The sequence below is a fragment of the Archocentrus centrarchus genome, chromosome 9 (assembly GCF_007364275.1).
Source record: "Archocentrus centrarchus isolate MPI-CPG fArcCen1 chromosome 9, fArcCen1, whole genome shotgun sequence".
NCBI classification, from domain to species: Eukaryota; Metazoa; Chordata; class Actinopteri; order Cichliformes; family Cichlidae; genus Archocentrus; species Archocentrus centrarchus.
The window spans coordinates 17,879,609-17,902,871 of record NC_044354.1 but is presented as its reverse complement, the minus strand read 5'-3'; the positions used below and the strand labels follow the sequence as shown (position 1 = coordinate 17,902,871).

The window sequence follows — 23,263 nt, the reverse complement described above, 5'->3', positions numbered from 1 at the left end:
CATACTCTCTTCCCTTTGCTCTCCCTCCAACCTGGTTAAGTGCAGAACAAATGGAGTTTCAGGGCTTAGCAAATTTGTCTTTCACATTGGATATGAGGTCTTTTACATTGGATTTGAGCTGCAGCTTCAGATCGTATGAGTAAGTATGAAGGACGGGTCAAAGGAGGCCTCTTTAATGGCACAGGCCTATAGGGGAGAGTGGGGAGAAGAGAAAGAGAGCTAGAGCAAGAGAGTAAAGGGAGAGGAAAAAAAAGATTAATAAATGTGCCAAGGCCTCATTTTAATTGAACTTGAAGCATATGTTGCAAGTATGTACAATCCATCCCAGATGTTTACTTGGGCCATGTGCATAGCTCTTCCCAGTGCACCACAAGGCAGCTATTAGCTGGATAACCTTTGCTCCAGAGGGTAAATGGGGTATTACATGGCCAAAAACTAGAGCACCTGTTTTTCATTGCATAGAGGACCCCTTGCAGGCTTTTTGCCTTGGATTACCACATGTGTTTTGACTTAACAGATTGTTGGGCAGACGTGAAAAGTGTCTTTCTTGTGAGCAAGCACTGATATTAGTCACTTAATCTCAATGAAAGTCCAGCATCTAGACTAATTGATGGGGACGGCTGAGTTGTTAAAGCCAAACAGGCAAGCACACGAAAGGTGAAAGAATGTTAGACATAAACTAATTCTTTTTGTCTTCTCCCTTCCTTCACAGTGTGTACACGTGTGTGTGTGTGTGTGTTTTGTGCACTGACCTTAAACGTGGAATGTCGTTTGATTTTTTTTTTTTTTTTTTTAATCATAAGTATATTATTCATTTAAGACATAAATGCAAGAGACAAATGTATTGAAATTGCACACATAACAGTTATTCCTATATAACATTTCATATAAGGATGTGTGGTTGATACAAATCATCAAATCATTGATTTGAGAATCTTGTAATCCATTTTATGATACCAAAAGCAAAAAGATAAAAAAAAAACCTTTAACACGGGTTGAGTTAAAGCAGAAAGCTGCAATGCTTTTATGAAATGTCAAAATGAATCTTAAATGATGTGGACAGGTATCCATGCCCAAGTATTTATGACTTTCTCAATTTTCTGTCACCTTTTACACAAAGCAAATCCACATTTTTCTTTTAAATCTGTCTTGCACGTTTAAAAATTCATCCTGCAGTTATCTTTGTAGACCCTTTCACCATCTTGAAATACAGCTTGAGCAGTGTGAGATAGCAAAAACATGCTACTCATTCCTGTATTTACAAGCATCTGGCTGCAGGGGTTTAAGCATATAATGTGGCTTGTGATGTCTCCACTCACCTGTGGGCTCGCTGTCCAGAGCTGGCATGAGCCAGTAGCCTTCAGGCTCTGAAAGGGTGTGAGTGTTTGTGTGTTTAAATGTTTGCGTGTTTGTGTGAACGTCTCACGTGGATGTGTGTGCGGCTCAGCTGCCTCCCAGAGGGGGGCTTACTGGAAAAAATGGAAAGAGAGTGAATGAGAGAGAGAGAGACAGACTGAAGGAGTGAGGAGATTACCCTCACATGGTTGACTGGTCACTGAAGCGCTTGTGCTCCGCTCAGCTAGGCTCCACTAGCCTCAGGAGGACCTGACACAGATAAGATACACACTGCAATCATGTCCTGCTCACGGGCTTACTGCTCGGTGCACTCCCTCTCTCTTTCTTCCTCTGTGCCTATCTATCAATATCTCACTCACATACACACAGAGACAGATATACCACATGTACCAAAACATCTTTTTGGTTTCCCGTTTATTCTTACTCATTTTAACCCTGGTAGTAAATATAGAGCAGATATTATTACTTAGATTGAACACTGACCTGAAAAAATGTGAATATTTTGTCTTCTTTTTTTTTATAGACCCAGTTCTTCAAGGCATCAGATTTGGGGGTCAAACAGTAACCCACTGGCTATTCTATAATTTAGTTTTTTAACCTATTGAGGCAGCAGCTTATTATAGTTCTAGTATTTAGGATATCCTCATGTAATGTGTGTACATCTGGCTTGACACATCAGAACTAGATTTTAAAGGTGCTATTGATAATTCTATTGTGCATATAATACCGCGCATATGGAATCCTCAGTTTCTTCATCCTGCCACACAGTCATCTTCCTACACCACAGTTTCTCCTTATCCTTCTCATCTATAGTGCTGAAACAGCCATTTCACCCTCTGCTGCTGTCCCTGTAGGCATGACTCATGCAACATACAGAACATGAATGCACACACACACACAATCCTGCCTGTGTGTGTGTGTGTGTGTGTGTGTGTGTGTGTGTGTGTGTGTGTGTGTGTGTGTGTGTGCACCGCCTCTTCTCTGGCAAGCGTATAACTGCTGACGGATGGCTAGTATCAGCACACATATCCAGTACAGGCCTCACAGCCACTTTCAGCTGTTGATGTTAAAACACAGTATCTCTGTTTCTTTTAAAATGTGGCTGACTGTCGTCTTTCTCTCCACAACTTTCCTCAGTTTTTTTTCCCTCTTCTATCCGCTATTAAGCAAGTCCCTGGACTTTCTGCTCCATGAAAAGTTAAATAGGGCACGTGCAGCGCTATTTCGATGACTTGTCTCCAGACAGCACATAGAGCTCTGTAGCACCTCCCCAAGCCCCCTCACTCCACCTCAGTCCCAGTCACAGTACTGTGCCGATCACTCAGATAACAGCATGGCATAATGTAATTGGACTAAAGAGAGCACTGGGAATTATATCAATGCTCTGGTTTAAATAAAAAAAAAAAAAAAAAGTGCGACTGAAATGTTGTTCTGGGGAGGCTATTGAGCCTGTGATGCAGGTATCGGGGGGGTTCAGCTCCTGAGGAGAATGGGTGAGAGAGACAGAGCAGGAGAGAAGGGAAGAGAATAAAGTTTGAATGTCTGTCTTTTCTTCTTGCCGCCTGTGAAGGATGAAAAGCGTCACGCTGTAAAAGATGCTTTTGACTTTTCCGCTTCATTTTTCTTCCCATCTCACTGTCTTTTTTTTCCCCCCCTGTTATTCAGCAGAGACGCTGGTAGGAACTGCATTTTAATCATGTTTTGCTAATAGAGGCAGGAATGAAAACAAAAAGGAGGGTGAAAGAGGCAGAGAGGAGTATTGTCTCTTTATGCAAAACACACTGCATTGTTTGTTTGTTTTTCCTCTTTGTCACACACATACATCAGGTGGATCATCTCTCAGTATCTCTATTCCCCCCAGATCCATATCTTCTGCTTTGTCTTTTGCTTTCTCTCATCACTCCTTCTTTCTCAGTCTCTCCAGCCTGTTTGTTCAAATGAAAATTGGTTGTTTTTTGCACCATGGGTCTTTTTTTGTTGTTGTTGTTGTTGCTTTGGACACTATACTTACGCATTACAGTGCAATGACCACTGTCTTTATAGAGACTGTAGACATGAGCGCTCATCTGAATAGATTTGCAACAGTCCACTGGACTCAGGGATATGCATATTTGGTTTTAACTTTACTATCAAATGCAGTTGTTCATGAGTAGTGAACAAAAAAAAAAAAGAATCTTTTCTGCATTGCAAGGCTAAAGCTGTTTTGATTGCAGTGCTTTTGTTATCATCTTTCCATTGCATGGGGTGATAGAAATGTATAAGACCACAGTTGCAAAACATCCACATTTTCTAACCCTTTGACTCTAATTTCTGTGGGTTGTAAAGAGAACATCTCACTGTAATCTATCCACAAGGACCCTAAACCAGGCCCCTGGGAGGACAGCCGTGATAAAAACCATATCCTCGAGGATATGTTGGCTTCCTGGCACTTTGAATGGATACGAGCAATGGTGGTAAGTTGATATGTGTGTGGCTCTGGCACCGACTTCCGATGGTGTTTGTTGCTGTCTCCCAGTTCCCTTTTTAGCTCATCGTCTGTCCAGCGGCCTCTGTATGCCGTCCTGTCAGGGTTTGTGTACAGTACTTGTCCCCCCCCCCCCTGTCCACGTCTCAGTTAACACCTACACACACACTGCACGTTTGGCCCCCGAATCCAAACCCACTGCAAGGGTTCTGCCTGTGCCTGCTTTTTAAGGTAATGGGGAAGCTACTGAGCTCCAGCATGGAAGGCTGCTCCTGTCTTTGTCTGTGACTTCCCTGTAGCATTGTAGATCTGTTAAATATTGAAGTGAAATATGTAGAGTGAGGTGTGATGGAGTGTTTTGCTTTTGGAGTGTTTTGCTTTTGGGACTTTTGGTTCTGGGGCAATAAAAGGTGACATGGGGAGTCACACTAGTGCATTTGTGCTTATTTATTTTTTGATACAGTTTGCACAAAAACAGGGACCACAGGGGAATCAAATGTTCTCCTAGGTTGGGGTATTGGGTTTTTTTTTTTTTTGGTTTTTTTTGCCTGCCAAAACATTGGCTTTTAGATTCAAACTTCTTTGAAACTACTAATTATTTTTCACTCACAAATAAGGACTGCTTTCACACCTTATGACCCCCTAAGTCACTGAAAATAGACACCTAACAAAGTAATTTTCGAGTGAGTTTTAGTTCCCTGTGTGTGTGTGCGTGTGTGTGCGTGTGTGTGCATGGGTGTGCGGTGGCTGGTGTGGTGATTTGAATGTTTTTCTGAGTGCTTTTTCTTTAAAGTCGCTACAGGAACTGCAAAATTGTCACACATTGCTGGAGAAAATCCCAATGCTCATTATGCCTAATGCAACAATGACTACTCCCCCCAACTGTTATTGTTCTGAATCACATACACACAAGTGGCTGAACCAACTGAACTTTTTGATTGATGAACTATGCATCAAAGGATTACGACGAGCAGCTCCTTGCACTGTAGGTGAGGAGTTCTTGTGTGCTCTTATCCACCCAAAGTAACTCTTACTGAGACTCTCGCCGAATAGGATGTTGGAGATGGCACGCACTCAACCCTCTCGGTCTCTCATTGGACAGAATGTGGAGCACAACACTTGACAGCAGTGTCGTCTGAATTTGAAAGTCAGACATGTAAGAAGGCAGCCGCCACCTTTTCTTTTAACAAGAGTCATAAATCTGTAATGAGCACAGAGAGGATGCATATTTTATTTACTTTTTTGAAGATGTGATCCCTTCACTTCATAGCAATGCACTCTCATTCTGTTGTTTTTTTTTCCCTTTCCAAAACAAAGTTTAAGAGTAGATTTTACAGCTTTTTCTATTGCCTCTGTGTCTGTACATGAATATATAATTAAAACTATGCCAAGGTTAGCAGGTTTTACAGACTGAGGTAGTGAATCAGATGTAATTTAACTGCAGCAAGATTAAAATATTATTTAATTAATGACACTAGTTAAAAATCTACTTTGCCGACTCAAAAAACCTACATGTGTCTTTGAATTTTGTATCTGTTTCCCTAATTTCTCTGCTTATTTAAAAATGCAAAAGCTCATATGTTCTCTCATCTTTTCAGTATTTCATAGTACAGTAGGATACTGTGTGTTTTAAGCCAACCCAGACTCAGTGACTTAGACAAACAGACACACTTAGACAGACTGACAGACGACGCATGAGGGGAGACGGGCTGGAGCAGCTAAACCAGGCCAACAGAGGACAAGACTAATGTCGTCCCATTCATCACACTCTGCCAGGCTGGTTCCTGGGAAGGACAGGGGAAGGAGAGTGTGGGAGCAGGGGGAGCAGAGGTGAGGTAGGATGGCGGTTTGGGGCGTGGCGTGCAGCAGGAGGCCAGGAGAGGGTGATCAAGTGATCAAGAGCAGAAGTTGAGGGGTGGTAGTCATTTACGCGTTTGTGTGCGCACCTGACCTTGAGCCTGATAGAGTGGCTGGTGTGGTGGAGGTGATGAGAGGCTCCACAGGGATATGGGTAAAGATGATCAGTGGCAAACAACCTCCTGCCAACCAGACACATTAGAGACACGCACACCAACTCACACTCATAACACCAGAAACCTTTCTCTTTAGGACAGGAAGCAGAGGTCAAACTGAAAATAAGTCACCCCTATCACCACCTCCTCCTTTAAATCCCACTTTCTCTCTTTCCACCTAACACTCATTTTTAATATACACTACGTGTAAACTTATCCTCACAATGGGAGTTGACTGGGTGAAGAGACTAATTAGCACTAGAGAGCATTGTGCGTGCCTGGTCCACCTTCAGCTGACAGTCTTAACTGGAGTTTGACTTTGGCTGTGTTGAAGTGACCCTCGGCACACAGATCCTCTTAAACTAGTAATGCAGTACATCTTGTGCACACAGAAAAACACACATATACAGTCTCTCTACTCGCATTTATCCATTTGGGCCTATAGGAGCTGGATGCCCCTTCTCATCTTTACACGGACTGTCTGTGATGAGTGCCAAGAGGACGTGCTGTGCATCTCAACACCAAAGTAAAACAAATATTTCTATATTTTGTTAAAAAAAAAAAAAAAGCAAGATGGGAAAAATAGATGCCCCCTGTCCATGGATTAGTTGTTATATGAGATAAATTATTTATTAAAATTGTACCCACCCCTAAAAAAAAAAAGAAAAAAGCGAACATCTGCCCCTTTCATGTGCGGCTGGCGAAGTGCCAGGGTGCAGGTTGGAATCTGAGGCCATTCACAGGGTCTTTGTCTTGTCTTGTTGTCATTTCCTAATAGAAATGAGATGATATTCTAGGCCACTGGGCCCTTTTTTTTTTTTTAATAAATTCCCCTGGGGGCCTTTCTTAACTCCCAGTTGGTAAAATCTGTGACTCACTGGTCCCCAGTGGAATTGGTATTACTTGGAATAGACCCTGGTAACACAATAGTGTTAGAGCAGCTGAACTATTTAAATGGCCAACATAAAAGATGAAAAGGGATCAGTGCTTCATTTGATATTTTTATTGTGCCTCAAAAACACAAATGAACAAATGAAAATGGAAAAAAATCACAACAAAAAGCATAGTTCACAAACTATGTTCCATCGCTAAATCATAAAAACATAATACAAAAGGGATATGCAGATTAACAAAACTATAGAAGGGAAAATTAGAGCTTATTGTTATATAAACTAAATTTTTGGAGCTTTTTTTCTATGTGACAGGTGTGTGTTTTCTTGTATTTTCATTTTAGGGGTAAACTGTCTTAGTATTGATCTATTTTTTTTGACTTGTGAGTCAGTTGTTAGAGAATTGTTAGTCATGTATAGCACTCAACACATCACTATTAGATTGAACAGTATCCCATGAGTGAATGCAAAAGAACCAATAAAGGCGTGCTGTCCTTCCAGTGAAGTGCACTTTCATCAATCACTAAATATTTTATCTTCATTTCCAGTAATTTTTTTTTTTTTTAAAAAGCATACCCAAATAGCAGATTTATGGACACGAAATCGTTATTTTTTCCATATTTGATTTTTGAAGGCGAGATAGTAACACACGTGATTTAAATATACAGTGTGCTAATCACATGCACTATTTATTATCATGTCATTGTTAGTTCCTTCACAGGCTTTGGAAATTGAATTCATGTCACCCCCTAGCATTCCTCAACTTGCTACTTGCTCAACTTTTCATTCTTTTTTTTTTTCTTCTTCTTCTTTTTCCTGGGGTAGAAATGGGAGGGGTGCCGACTCTCTCTGCAGTTACAAAATCAACAAGAACGCTTTCAGATGCCCTCTGGGAGCCGCATATTAGCATCCTGTCACATTTTATATGACATTTCAATTTTTACTGTGCTGCCACAGTGAGAGGGGCAAAAAAGGAAAAACAAAGAAAAACAGGTGCAATTTTAGCACAGCGGCAATGAGCAGCAGCCACTTGTGGTTCAGACTCATTTTGTGGTTTGATGGGATATATGCTGCTACATTATAACTGTTGGGTTTATCATTTTTATGGCGTAAATCAGCAGGGAGAACAATGTGATCGGAGGTTAAAAGAGTCTCAAATGGCTCCCTCTTTTCCACCAAGTAGATATAGGACAGATATTTGAGTCCAACCTAATAGGCTAAGTCCTCAGTGACCTCTCTCTTGTTTAGCTCTAGGCCTTGGGTCAGTGAAGAACAAACTGTCTTTGTAAAGTTTACAACTGCTCACTTTGCACTTTTGCATATAGATGTACTTTGCTGTGATGGTGTCTTTCTGATAGAGAAATGGAGCAGTCGAGTGCACCCAGGCTTCGTGCATCTTTCCTTTGTTAAATATTTAAGTTCGTTTTCAAGGAGTTTACCACATTTGTTTACCACAATTTACCAGCAAGTGCAATGTGGTTAGCCTGACTTGGCTGTTTCTTTGAATGTGTGTGTGTGTGTGTGTGTGTGTGTGTGTGTGTGTGTGTGTGTGTGTGTGTGTGTGTGTGTGTGTGTGTGTGTGTGTGTGTGTGTGTGTGAGAGTGAGAGAGTGTCCCTGGGCTCTCTCTGGTATCACTGAGGGGTTATTTTTCCTTAACACATATAAACAACTCACATCACTTTTAACGAGCCTTTATTGCCGTTCAGCTGCTGGGCAATAAAGGCTGAGATTTCATATTGCACTCCACACATCCAAACAATGATGCAAACCTTGGACATAGGGATGCATTTATTTTCTTTAAATGGCATCCATGCCATTAAAACACGCAACTCTCACCCAACAAAGGACACCAACTCACTAAATATTTCAGCTACCAACCTGATGATAGTTAATTGATGTCAAGTAGTTCCTTCTGCACATGGAAGCATTTCATTCACAGGGCAAACCAACTGTCTTCATACAGCTTCTAATGCACAGTAGTATCTATCTATCTATCTATCTATCTATCTATCTATCTATCTATCTATCTATCTATCTATCTATCTATCTATCTATCTATCTATCTATCTATCTATCTATCTATCTATCTATCTATCTATCTATCTATCTATCTATCTATCTATCTATCGTATATATAGATGAAGATGAAGCTGCAGTGTTTAAAACTAATGATGCTAAACACATTAGGCAAGCTCATGATGCTGCCTGGTTGATTCAAGCCCAGCACCATCATTCATCACGACCGGGTTGTCAGAGGTGTTGGGATTTGTAGCATACTTTGAGCATTAAAATGACTTGCATCTGTGGCCAAGTTAAAGCAGCGGGCCAGTCAGAGTCGATTTTACTAGCCTTGCCTTCACTTCTCCAAACAAACCCACTTAGTTTCCCTGACAGAGACAGGAAGACGCAGATGGAAAAACAGCCCCTAAGACTCCTGTAAAGAACTCGCTCCTCCTCCTGAGTGAGACTGGAAGCTGGTCAAGACTGGAAAAACCATGTTCTAATTACTTACCACATGTGAGCTAATTGACACAAGTGCACACACAGTTCTTGCAAAATCTGTGTGTGCGCAGAAAGCATGAAAAAGGAGTTCTTCTTTTAAACAAACAAACAAAAAAGGACTTGTGATGGGTCTATATGCTCAGTAGAGAAAGAAATCGCTTTTTGGAATCAAGGACCTCATCTTCTAATCTCTGTTGGGATATTGTTTGTAGAGTCACACAGCAAGACCAGGTGTGCAGATCAACCTTATCTAATAGCTGTAGGGTGTGTGTGTTTGTGTGCATATTAGGTTCCATTATAAGAACAGGTTGCCTGACTCCATATGTGCGCAGTGTGCAGGGAAGCTGGGAAAACAAGGTTCTCCGTGGCCGTCTGTGTTATTGCTACCTCCCACCTCCCCAAGCCGTGTTTGAAGACAGGAAATAGGAGTCAGACCGCAGTCCGAAGGGCATGTGGCAATGGTTTATACTCGAATGACCTCTGACTTATCCTCTCCACCCCCGCCCGGTCTCTCACACCACTCCTGTGGCCCTCAAACACTCTCCCCTGAGTCCGGGCCCGAAAATAAAACGTCCTGACCCGGCCCAGCCTGGCTCGGCTCGGCCTTACCAAGCCCAGCACAATAGACCCTGCGTTCTGAGATTTGTTTGACTCAGCAATGAAAAACAGATGGACTTTGAGGAAAGGCCTTAGAAGAGGAGGACAGCGGGAGGAGGAAAGAAAGGGAGTCTTGTAAAATATTTGCGAAGAAAAATAACCCAGAGACGCTGTCTAATTATATCTATTTGTCTTGTGTGGTTTTGCTGGGGAGGCCATGTGGTCTCCCTGACTGCTCCATGGTTCATTTTTCACATTATCTGATCCTGGATGGAGAGCAAAAAGACGAGGGTGGGTTTGGGGGCAGTTTGGGTCTCAGTGGGAGGGTTGTGGTGAGGTGGCTGGCCTCAAGATGGAAATGTGGTAAAGGCCTTTGAGGTCCTGAAGGCTTCGGGTCTTTGACTGCTTCACTGTCTTCTTTGGCTATAGGAGTTATAATTACTTAGAGCTTTACATCTCTAATCTAACAACGTCCATCAATCTTCATCAGTAACATAGTTTTTTCTACACGCAGAGAAATACGAAGCATGTATGGGTATGCCATTATCGTTTGGTTTTGGTGAAGTTTTCTTTGTCCTTTTTACTGTTACTGTCTGATATACTTACTTTCTTCAGCTTTACTCCATTCAAATTATTTCTTATCTTACCATTTCTGTAATTCATTATTTTTCTTTTACAGGTGCTTATGGTACTGATGTGGTAGAGTACTTTCACATGATGATACAATAATAACAGCCTTCCCCTTTTACATTTGTTTAAAAACCACCTGCTCCTGCCATGTTATAAACGGATCACCCATGATAGTGCACAGAATGCTCATATAACTTTCTTCTGATAGTTCTTTTCTTCCCTTTCGTCTTACCAAGCATGTCCACCATTCACATACTGCAACAACCAGTCTGCGTGTTGATGTCCTCACTCAGGCAATGGCTTTAAATTGCTCTCTGTCACCTCATTTTGTCCAAATCCATCCTGCCCCTGCCTGTCAGTCAGCAGGCAGCTCATTGACTGTTGCATGACTTCTTAAATTCTTCACTTTGTTTCAGTAACAAGTGCAGGGGGTTGTAGACTTTAGATTGCCTGCCTATTTTGTGACCCTCCCGCCCCACCCCGACTCTGAAGTCTTCATGGTGAGTGACAGCGTTAATAAGGATGATAATGATGTCACGGCTGGTGACATCATCACACTGTGCCAGCCAGGAGAACAAAAGAGAGCTCTGCCTGGTCTTCCAAGCTGTGTTGGCAGCAGCAGCGGAGAGAGAGAGAGAGAAAGAGAGAGAGCCCAAAGATTGATCTATCCATTCGGCTTTCAGTTTAATTCTGCTTCTCTCTCTCTCTCTCTCTGACTATTCACATATTCAAATTTTCCTGTGTGAGGATTCGTAAGCAGAAAAACATTTTGATTTGTTCTGCCAACTTTATATCTCTATTACTGCCTGGAATGAAAGCACTCTGTCACTTCATGCAGGATATCCGGTGATTTGGCTCCCCACTCCAAATCGTTGACGCTATTTAAAATGTATTGTTTTCACAAAGACGCCTGTGCCCAGCCTCTGTCTTCTCTCTCCTCCTGTCTCTTCTCCGTTCCCCTCCATCTCTTCCTCCCTCATCCTCGCTTTCTCTCTCTCTCTGTCTCTCGCCTACATCTCTATCTGTCCTCTTGCAGGACTCAGAGAGAAAGGGCTTCATGAACAAGCTTTATGCCATTCAGGACGTGTGCATCAGCGTGCAGAATGCACTAGATGAAGTGGCCTCCTATGGCGAGAGGATAAAGAAGTGAGTCGTAAGCCTGCTCCTCGGCACCCGGCCCGCTCTTCTCTGCTCCGCACGTCCCTGTGGTTTTTTTTTTGGTTTTTTTTGTTTTTTTTTTTGCCAGGCTGGCCCGCTTCCCTTTGCCAGCATAACTGAGTGTAACTTAGTGCCACTCTCAGGAAATAATGCCAGTGTGACACCCAACCCTGGGAGACATGTAAAAAGACTGCCTGTCTTCATGTCCACCATATCTTACTTAGCTGAATCAAGTAAATATTAGATTAAATACACATTACTGCATACACCTACACAAAATAATTTATTATTATTTGCATTCCTGCATACACCAAAAGCTTTTTTTTTTTTTTTTTTTTTACAGAAAGTGAATGCCAGGGATTTTATTTTCATTAAAAGTTGAAGGTACAAGTACTTTTCTAATGACAGTTCAGTGGCCTGTGGTTCTGTACAGTTAAGGTTATTTTATTCATTGGAAGGTGTAAATAGTATTGAGTTATAATCAGTTTTCTCTCTTCAGTGCTAACCTGTAAGACTTTGTGTAAAGTAATTTCCTGATTCCTCCCTACATTATTTTTCAGCATGTTTAACTGGACTGAGCATTGCCACTTACAGTATATCACTCCCCTTTTCCTCTCTTCGCAGCACATTTAACTGGACTGTGCCTTTCCTAAGCTGGTTAGCTATTGTGGCTCTTGGAGTGGCCACCATCATCCTCTATTTCATCCCGCTCCGATACATTGTGCTGGCCTGGGGTGAGCTAATGTCGTATTGTATAGTATATAAGAACATTCAAATACAGTATCTAAATAAGTCTGTGTGCCATGACCGTTTTTTAGTGTGCGTTTATTGTATTTTGAGGGAAAAGAACAAAGAGTTTCAGAGAATACAACAACCGTAAAGATGCGTCCATCTTTCTTTCCCAGTTTTTACCCTTCTGCCCCCACTTTTCTCTCTACAGGGGTGAATAAATTTACAAAGAAGCTGCGAGACCCATACACCATTGATAACAATGAGCTGCTAGACTTTCTGTCCAGAGTGCCGTCAGATGTACAAGTGGTGGGTGAAATTTTATATTTTTCATTTTTTATATCTTTTTGACATCACTATCATCATTTGTCAGTTCCGGGCATGGCCAAGAGTTAGGGCTCCTTTTATTGTCTGCTCGGTCTCAGTTTTCTTTCCTTTCCTTCCTCTCGGTCTCTGCCTCTTCACTGTTGTGCTTTTATGTAGGCTGAACTGACTATTCATTGTTTTAGCCATACAGACATCTAATCTAATTATTTCAAAGCTGTTTCTGTGTTTTCCTATTAAAAGCTTCCAAGTCTAATTCAATTTCCACATACATGGCTGGAGCCGTGTAGTAAGATAACAAGGTTAAGTGAGTTTAGTGCCCAGCATATAACTAGGTTGATTGACTCCATACACATACACTCACACACAATTACAGTTAGATGTTGTCTCACAGCTTTGCTAGTAATTGAAACAGAGTGTAAACCAAGAGTTAACCAGCCCCATGCGGTTTTGTTTCTACATTAACCGTGAGATCAGATTAACTTTGTGGCTGGAGACTACAGATGCTTTCTCAGGTAAAATATAGGTGTGTGTGTGTGTATGTTAACGGTAACATGCTGTGCTGCCCAGGACAAAGCGCAGTTTAAACTGCAATTAAGCGGCAGCTTGTGAAAGTTGTTGTGTTATCCAGCACCAATGGTTTCCATTGTGGCTGTTAGGCCCTGCTGAGCTGAGTTCAGTACACACACACAAACACACACACGCATGCACACACGCACGCACGCACACACACACACACACACACACACACACACACACACACACACACACACAGATGGAAGCTGAGACTGAACGACCTGGGGCCTCTGATACGACCAATTCCCTGCCATATCATTGCTGACACACTTCCTCTTTGATCGCGTGTTGCCCACAACTTCTTTCATCTTTACAGGGTCATAATCCTTGCTCCCCTACACACCCCTGCCAGCCCCCCATACGCTCCCCCTTTCTGCCCCTGTGCAGCTTTACAGTTTTGTAGTTTGCAGGGGCCTGCTGTAGCAGCAGGCACAGGGCAAGTAGCCATCGACTTAAATGAGCCCAAGCTGTCCCCTCTGGTGAAGTGCAGCCACCTTACACACCTGGAGCCTGGAGGAGTTGAGGGGTGAAGGGGCCCTAGCCCGGTAGGTATGAGGCCTTTACAAGGCCCCTAATGAGGGCCTGCTGGCTAGGGAAAGAGGGGGCAGACATACTGCTCTGGTCTGGTGCCCATTCTGCTGGAGTTGTGCCTACTGTATAAGTAATACTGTAAGTGCTACTGTAATGGTTATTGCTGCAGCTGTTGGAATGGTAATTGTTGCCAGGTTTCACTGAGAGTTTGGAGGCACTGAGAGCAAAGAAGGTGAATGAAGGGGTGAAAGGGGTAAAAATAGAGAAAAGATGAAGACAAAAATAGAAAAGCATGAGGAGGAATGAAGAATTGATTGATTGTTATATGTGCCCATTAGGGCAGTGCATTTTTATGTGTGCATTTTTTATTTGTACATATAAGGAACAGGTCAGTGAAATTAAGCTAGTTAAGCCTGTGATAATCACGGAAAAGTTAGATTTCTGAGACGACACCCTGCTCTGCAGTCGTTAGCTAAAAACAGACCAGAACGTTCTGCTCTGCAGTGCATCCGGTCACTGCCTCCGGTGGTGGGTTCACCTCATTGCCTGCCCTCCCCCGTCTCACTGGGTCAAAGACGTCAGTGGGGATTGAGCCCCCGAGGCTTTCAGATGATGCGCAGAGGTGCTGGGGTCTAAATGGAGTGTCCCCTCATGGGCACGTGTCTATGGCACCCACTAGTACTGATGCAGGGGCCCGCTATGCCTGACACCCTGGATGACTAATGAAGTACTATTTCAAGGCCCCAGTGTGACCCCCACACACACACACATACGCACACACACACACTTTCCCAGCAGTTGTGCATGTTAGGTGGGTTGGGGTATTTCAGTGTACTGTTCCGCATCATTTGAAGGTGCTTCAGTGCTGCCAGAACTGATGAGGTTCTAATGACTTTATATACAAAGGGCAGCCACACTGGCCCACAGTTCATATACTGCATACACTGCAGCTATACAATACAGCACGGCAGCAACTGTGGTGTATCTTCTGGACTCTCATAGTGTTCCCTATTTTTAAATTTTTCTTCGTAGGGTACATAGCATGAAAATGACTTTGCAGTCACATTTGTTTGTCATCATTCGTACAGTTAACGGAAGGTACCTTAGCAAAGGAAGGCTCTCAAAATACTGACACTGGGCCCCTAACAGCACTACCAGACACCCTATAAAAGTTAAATCACCAGTGGAGCATGGGAGCTGCAGTTTCTTTTTACCACTTCAACAGTTTACTTAAATCATTATCTCTCTCTGTGAGCACCCATGTTAAAGGCTGGCATTGTGTTGGGTGCACGCGTGTGTAAAGGAGTCACTGTCCTTCTTTGGATTACAGTTTCTTGTATCTGGTTTGGATCTTTTACTAGTGATAATGGACACTACCAAGGAATCCTTCATGCCCTCTTAAACGAGGCCATACTCAGCACCTTAATAGTGCTAAGTATTCCCTCTCTGGCGTTTGGGAGGTGTCAGTGCACTAGTATGTTTTACGACACCATTAGCCGTTTGAGCTAGGGAGTGCATAAATAGGGGCAAGGCAATTAGCATGCCAAGTGGCCCTTTATGATCGGTGTAAAGGAGCTGGATCAAATCCCCAATACAAAAACAGGCATGAATTCCAATTTAGCGCCTAATGAACAGCAGGGAGTCGGGTTAATATTTTTAGACAACATTTATGTTGGGGATGAAACCTCATCGGACAAGCAGGGGACAAAGGCAGCATAGTTAAAAGCTGAAACGGTGCCAGATGCCATCACTCACATCTGCTATAGGTCTCTCCCTTTCTCTCTCTCTCTCCTTCGCGGTGCCCTTCCCGCGTTTGTAACAGGTTTAAACATTTCACTGCAAGAGGGCAATTAGTCAGTATTCAGTCTGTCTTGTCACAGCAGCTAAAAGGCAAAACTTTCCTTACTTTTCTTTTTCTTTTTTTTTCTTTTTTTTACATCACAAACACGAATGCTGAATCCTCCAATCTGCAGATGTCTGAACTGTACACAGCAGTGCTTCCCTGGAAACATTTAATAACCCTTATGCTCGTTTAGGTGTCACATGAGATGAAACCCAGTGAGTTTTGTGCCTTGTGCAAAAAAAGTACTGAAAAGAAGAACGGCACAGTATCGTTAAAATCTAGCTGGCTTAGCTTTTTTTGAATCAATATATTTACTCGCCTGTTCACCTTTTTTTTTTTTTTTTTTTTTTTTTAATTTTAATTTATTTTACTTACTGTCAGCCACCTTGGTTTCGCCTTGTCTGTCTACCCTCACTGACACCATCAAAACACTGTCAAAGGTTCAGTGTGAGAGCGGGTGAGAGAACATGAGAGACAGTGAGAGAAGAGCAGGTCCTGGGATGCTTTGTGGGTAACACCGTTAAACGAAGCACTATGCATGGTACACGCTCCCCTTCAGTAGAGCACACTTCAAAGCCTGTTTTGCACTTGTACTGTCAACATTTGGGAAAGGAGAGGAGCGAGGGTGGAGCAGCCTTTGAGCAGTGCTGGGTCTTTACCCACCGCTTCTCTTGTCGATGTTCCCTTTAAGCTCCCCGCTCGTGTACCAAATTGCTTATGTGCTTTCTGCATTACCTCACTTTTGACTCCCCCCCCCCCCCCCCCCCCCCCCCCCCAATTTTGGTTCATTTTATTTTACTAACGTCCCACTTTCTCCTCACCGCCTCTGCCTTTTCTTCTTCTTCTTTTTTTTTTTATACTTTAACTAGCTCTTGTTGCCTGCGCTGGCTTTGGCGCCTGTGTGGGTGCTTGCGTGTGCGCTATTAGGTGAGGTGAGCGGGGAGCCAAGGGTGTAACATCAGGCGGGCCTGTCACCTGTGAGTTGGAATTGAACCTGTGACGCATGAGCCCCATTTCTCCCGGCTGGCAGCTCTTCACAGCGAAGACTCCTGTTTGATTGAAATATTGTTTTTTTTTTTGTTTGTTTTGTTTTTTGTGCTATTTCTTTTTGTTGATCCCCTTCGCTGCTCTTCATGAGAAACAAAACCTTACTTTCTACTGACAACCAAACTTTTCTTTGTTTGCATTCGCTCACAAACAGGAATTGTTTGGACAGGAATGTCAACCCACAGAATTAAATTGCCGCGTATCTTCTTTGCTCCTGTAGGCGTTTGGCCATATAATGGGACCACAACCATTCAGTGATCACGCACAATACCTGTCCTACTTTTGGATTCATACTGGCTTGTTTAAAACTAACGGCAAAAGATGAGAATGAGCCACGTATAGAGAAACATTTTTATTAAAGTTGGATCTTTTTAATTTGCTTTCACTTATTTGATGAAGAGGACAATAGATGCGGTTATTCCTTCGCTCACAAGTGAATTCAATCATTCAGCAATTCACCCACTTGTTCTTCCACAGATGCACCACCATCATTGATTGCAGTCAATGTGGGCACTCAGCCAGCACTGTCATGGTCCCCTAGCAGAACTACCACTGCATAAACACACAGACACACACAGGGCCATACAGACCCCTCTCTGTCCCCTGGGTTTTTGTTCTGTTGTCTGCTTTAGTTGGCATGGCTATAAAAGGATCCCCACCCACATATCTGTCATCACCCGAGCATCCACAGATATCCCTGTCTCACCCAGTCTCTTCTTTCCTCGCGTTGTTTTTTTCTCCTTCTCCCTTTGTTGATTTGTTCTTTTTTTGTGCCTGTTTCTGTCCCTTCTTTATCTTGCTACTCATCATTCTTCTTTCCTCTACCTGGTTTGCCTTTCAGCAAGTAGTCTTCCTTCTTCCTGGCTTTGTCCGACAAACAGGTTGTATTTGTACAGCTGTATGTTTAGCTTGCCTTGTGGACAGTGAGGAGTATCCAGAGCGGTCTGACTGCTTAGTGAGGCACAGAGAGCAACATATGCTGGCCTAACCACTCTGTACGCACCTTAACGGGACAGCAGTGAACAACACTGTGAGACAGAGGAAGAGAAATAACCCATTGTGTGTGTGTGTGTGTGTGTGTGTATGTGTGTGTGTGTGTGTGTGTGTGTTTATGAGATTTTAATGATAAAAGATGACTAGGTTCCTTTTATGTGGGAGTCCTGGGTGTGTGTGTGTCTACTTTCTCTTTCCTGGTATTCATTTGTGTATGCGTGTGTCTGCATTTTGAAGCACACACACATACGTGGACACACATACACACCTCTTTTGTTTCTCAGATTTGTGCTTTGCAGGCAGAGGACTGGAAGGCTTCATTGAGGCGACAGTGGGAACCAGTAAAAGATGGATGATAAAGGCTTGTTCCCAGCCAGTGCTGAAAGATGCTGCTGTTCCTGTCCACAGTAGACAGAACTACCATGAGACAGAACAGAGAAACCATATTGATGTCAGTTTGTTGTCTTCCTGGAGAATCAGAGAGAGTGTCAGTCAGTCAGCCAGGCAGAGTAGCCTATAGTACATCAACTTAGGAGGGAATCCTCAGACAATTCTGGCTCTTTGGTGCTGTGACTGTTAAGTCTATTTTTTTTTTTCTATTAGTATTCTGATTTAGTGGCTAGTGCGTGTCGCTGTCTTGAATTTGTCTAGACTAGCAACTGTATTTGTGTGCACATGCACGGATGTGTACATTTGAAAGTATGACAGCCTCTGTTTGTTGATACTCAGCCACTGTGATGCTGTTGCGTCTGACTGTCCATCACTTCCACGTAACAGCAGTTTCTAGGATCGGCTCACCATCTTTGGAAAGGATTCTGTCAAGAGTGAATCAATTCTTGTTCCTGAGAAATACTGTGACACTCCCTGAGTGATGAGGCTAAGCATCTTATGAAGTGATGAAGTGAAGTAATACACAACTAAAATGTCTGTTTTAAGTTGTTTAGTGATGCAGTGGTGATGCAAAAATACTGCCCTGGTAATTTATAGGATTAAGGAGAAGTTTGACATTTTAGAAAAGCAATTTATTCACTCCCTTGCTGTGAAAAAGCAAAGGAGGAGATTGATATCATTCTCATATGTGTCAATTAACTGGCACAGAGACATAACGGTTTGCACAGCTTAGTTTAATATAAAACAATGGGAGCAGCTTAGAGCTTGCCAAAGGTAACGAAATCTGCCTGCCAGCACCTCCAAAGCACACAATGAAGACATTATATCTTGTTGACTTAATTTCTACATAAAAACAAGTAAAACGGTGACAACAAGACTCCAGGAGGTCACTGCTCCTGATCAAGAAATGATCCAACTCAAAGCCAGCTGTAAAATCTCATCTGTTCTTTTCTGCACGACGCGGATTTTATTACGAATGCGCAGAGCCAGGCTAGCTCTTTCTCTCAGTTTTTATGCTGAGCTAACCAGATGTTGGCTACAGCTCCTTATTTAGCTGACATATGTGACAGCCATATCCCTCTTCTCATGTAACTCTCAGCAGGAAAGCAAATAAATTTATAGCCCAAAATATAAAACAGCTTCTTTTAGCTTTGGCTTAATAAGGTCACAGTGAATGCAGATGTTCAACAGCTCGTGGCTTTATTTAAAATAAAATCTCGCTTTTACCTTCTTAGTCTTGTTATTAGTGGATAACACCTGACATGAGATAAGTGGAGGGCTGGAAAGCCCATTCGAAAGCGGGAGCCTCATCAGGTAGATGTCGTCTGTACTAGCCACTCACTCCTCCGTGTCAGATTGCTCAGCTTGACTATAGACCGAAACACAGAGAAGAGACTGTAGTTTGTCCCATGGATGATGCAAAAACTGTATATTAAAAAAAAAAAAAACTCCAGTGAGATCATTAATCTCTCAGCCAAGCAAATAATATAGTGAACAGTCAAAATTTTGTCAGAGAATTATTTGTCTGATTTTTAATTGGCTCCTTTTGATTGAGACATAAAATTAAAGTGTGTCGCTAATTTAGTGGTTAGTCATGCAATCCTACTGATGTATAAGCAGTATGTATCAAGCTACATATGATCGGAAATGTAGTCATACTGTTAACTTTAACCGCAACCTTGGTTCTGAACGGGTTAGGGTGCATTTTTCCTCTATTCTGTCTCATTCCCATCTTTCTGCCCTTTCACTCCTCGCCATCTTTCTATACTGAGATGACTCTGTTGTCTCTCCAAGCTTTCCCATGAGCCCTTGCCCTGTTCTTTGTTTGTTTGTGTGATCCCTTCCCCTAGGCCACTGTTGCACATCTGTGAAAGTATGTGTGTATTTGTGTGCTTCTGCGAGCGAGCATGTATTCGGAGCTTTGAACAGCGTCTGCATCTGTGCGTATGTGTGTGCTGTAATCAGTGTGTAATCTCTTCCCCGAGGCCACTGTTCCACACAGCTGGACTGGAGCCTCTGGAGGGTTTCTGTGCTATTCAAGCATCCTTTGCTCTTTCCACCTGACCGGGTGGTGTGTGTGCGTGCGTGTTTCTATGTGTTTTAACAGGTGCAGTACCGAGAGCTGAAATTGGATCCCAATCCCAGTCCAAATAAAAGGAAGAAAAACAACCCCGGGTAGATGACTGCGTCCGCCCACCAACTCCTCTCTTCTCCACTTTTCCTCACTCGGTCTATTACTGGACACTGAGGAACAGAGGACGAGTCCTCTGGAGCAGCTTGGCTCAGCTATCCTTTAACATTTTCTTTTTAATTCCTGTTTAGTTCTCTTAAACTTTTTTTTTTTTCCCCCTCTTTAATTACTCATGGTGTACAGTTGTTTCTAAATGTGTCATTTTTGTGTGAAACTGGATGAGTACAAGAAACCTCTTAAATTATTACCATAACCATCATGCTTTTGATTTTTAAAGGCAAGTGGGGAGGATGGATGGAATGACCTTTAGATCAGCCGTCTGAGCCGCTTTCCTCGCTGCTTCTCTCCATCACTCTGACAGCTTGCCACAAGTGTCACACAATAAGTAAAATTAGTTTAACATTTATTCTCGCCGTTCCAGAAACGATACTTGGGGTGTTTATCAAAATAGAAGCCTTATACTGCATTCAGTTTTCTTTCTTTCAATCTTTTTTTTTTTTTTTGCTCATATTTAAGTTATTGAACGATTTTGGTAATATGTTTATATTTTGTAAATGTTTTTCTACTGAAGTGTGTTTTGTTTTCTCTCCCTCTCAGATGTGGCAATGTTACTTTCACTGGCAGTAATTTGGACTGTCTCCACTTAACTCAGCCAGCCAAGTTGATTAGCAATTACGGCGGTAGCCTCCAGATATCTCTTTTTACACAAACACAAACCTGGATCAACAGGCTGAAGGCTTGTTTTGTGCTGTAATACAATGGCCAGATTAACTTTTTTTTTTTTTTTTTAAAGTCTGAGTCTGTAGTAAACAATTGGTGTTACACCCCAATACATTATCACTACCAAACGTGCAAACAGTCTAGCTGTTGCCTTGTTTGACCCATTTTAAACCATGTCAGAATCCTCAGTCTGTCAGTGAGTTACCTCCTCGCTCTCTGTCAGCCTGCACAGCAGACAGGGCTCGCTGTCATGGTGTTAATACAGATGTCACCCAGTTTATGCAGAGTGTCGTCAGGCAATCGGGCCTTGAGGCAGCCACACCCCTAATCTTGTTTGAAAGGCTGGTCTCCTTTCCTCTCATCTCCCCATGTGTTTTCCTTGGTGGCCACACGCGAAAGCGTTCGTGGACTCGTGCACGGACACAAACACCCTCCTTTCACGTAAACACGCAGTTCCTCTAAGAGATCTCAAAGGCACATTACTGTACTCTACATGCTGACAGACGAAAACATTGTATTCGAGTAGGAACATTCTCCCCCTCGCAGGCACATACACAAAAACTGACACACAAATACAAACATGCTTTCTGTGATGCTGTGCCCCAGGCTGGCCGCCCTCTCCATCTGCCCCACCTCCTGTGCCCAGAGCTCAACTTTGATCAGTCTTTCCAGAGACAGAGGCTTGTATATGTGAACTGTGTATGTAAGAGTGTTTGCCTATACGCATTTATGCAATCAAAGACATGTTGCTTTTCTTAGTGTCGGTGTGTGTTACAGTTGTATCTCCCCTCCAGCTGTAGACTGATGCCTAGATTCAGTCACTGCACAAATGTGTGTGTGTGTGTGTTGCAGCAAAAGTGCCAGCTGTTACTTGGTGTAGAGTTTGCTTAGATGCTAGATGAGCAGCAAGTCATTGTGTGACAAGGCTCCAAGGGGACTTGGGCCTGAGATGTCAGGGATGGAGGAGTGTATGTGTGCGTTTTATGCTATTTCAGATCCTTCTTCCCATCATGCTTCCCTCCATTTGCTCTCTGCGGTTCCCTCATTCGTCAGTGAGCGGGGTTGCGACCCTGTCTGAAGGGACGGTCTCCTGGGCTTCTCGCTGAGCATCTCTTGAAAGATCACAGCACAGGCTACATTTGAGGAGGTCTGCTCTCATCCTATTGATCCCTGCCTCCATCTCTCTTCCTCTACTTCTTTTAGTTTGCACCCCCACCCACCCACCAAACACACACACTTACACACACTTTGTCTGTCTGTGTCTCTGCCTTTATACTCTAAATCAGCTTCTCACCGCAACTTGCTCTCTTCTGCCATTTTGTCATCCTCTCACCTCGCCTGTATACTCTCCCCACTCCCTCCCTCCCTGCCATCCATCTCCATGCTTAAATATCAACAGGCTCAGATCTGTCACTCCAGAGGGCCACTTTTTTTTAAAAAGGAATCCACTTGAAAGACAATAACAGACTATCCCCCAAGAGCTGCGTCGCTAACTGATTACAGCCTCCTCAGCAAACCCACTCTGTGACTTGTGAGGGATGGCTTTTTATAATGCCTGAAGGGATTGCTTGAATACCTGATATGTATGAGTCTACTACTATATGTAGTCATTTTACAGCAAATTGTGGTGACTATTGTGTGGTATTGCATCCAAATACTGTCTCTCTCTCTCTTTTTTTGTTCAGTTTGGGGTCCATTTTGAAGCAAACCAAAGTGTTTTTATTTTGTATGATGTTGAGAAGAAGAATTATATAAAAGGAATGTATCAGACCGTCAGTTTTAAAGAGAAAAAAAAGCACTTTTATTTGCGCCAAGTTGAAATGAGACTTTATTTTTTAAACAATACTGTACATAGGTAATTACTTATTAATTTCTGGTTGTATTTTATACAGTATGCCTGTCAATGATCTGGTGATGATACTGTAAAGTAGGTGTATGCCTGCCTCATTTTCTAAGGTCCGTCTCTTCCGCCTGCAATGTTGCCTGCCTGTGACATCATCTTCATGTGCCCAGTTCTGACCAATAAGAGTTCCAGACAGCAATGTTGTTAGAAGCCAAGACAGGGTTGGGTCAAGGTTGGGAGGGGCAAAAGAAAATGTGGTATATATTTCTGATATGAGTAATGGAATGCATCTGATGTATTTTACTCATTTAAAAAAACCAAAACAAATGAAATAAAATATTTTTTATCATCTTCAGAGTGTCTGGTTTATTGCAACAGCTGTTTTTTGCACCGACAAGTTGATTTCTAAGGTGCACGTAGGAATTAATTAAGCATAGACTATTTATCTCAGTTTTGGTTTGAAGTC

At 42.7% G+C, this 23,263-nt stretch overlaps 1 protein-coding gene across 1 annotated transcript in view; it reads left to right on the top strand.

The window, feature by feature from the left end:
• The window catches only part of mctp1a (multiple C2 domains, transmembrane 1a), a 159,404-nt gene extending 136,258 nt beyond the window's left edge, over positions 1-23,146 (top strand). Inside the window, exons 18-22 of the mRNA XM_030737928.1 lie at positions 3,711-3,809; positions 11,489-11,598; positions 12,235-12,344; positions 12,551-12,648; positions 20,151-23,146. Coding sequence (XP_030593788.1) covers positions 3,711-3,809; positions 11,489-11,598; positions 12,235-12,344; positions 12,551-12,648; positions 20,151-20,222 — 489 coding nt within the window. The 3' untranslated portion in view covers positions 20,223-23,146. The remainder of the gene's footprint in view (positions 1-3,710; positions 3,810-11,488; positions 11,599-12,234; positions 12,345-12,550; positions 12,649-20,150) is intronic.
• The last annotated feature ends 117 nt before the right edge of the window (positions 23,147-23,263 follow it).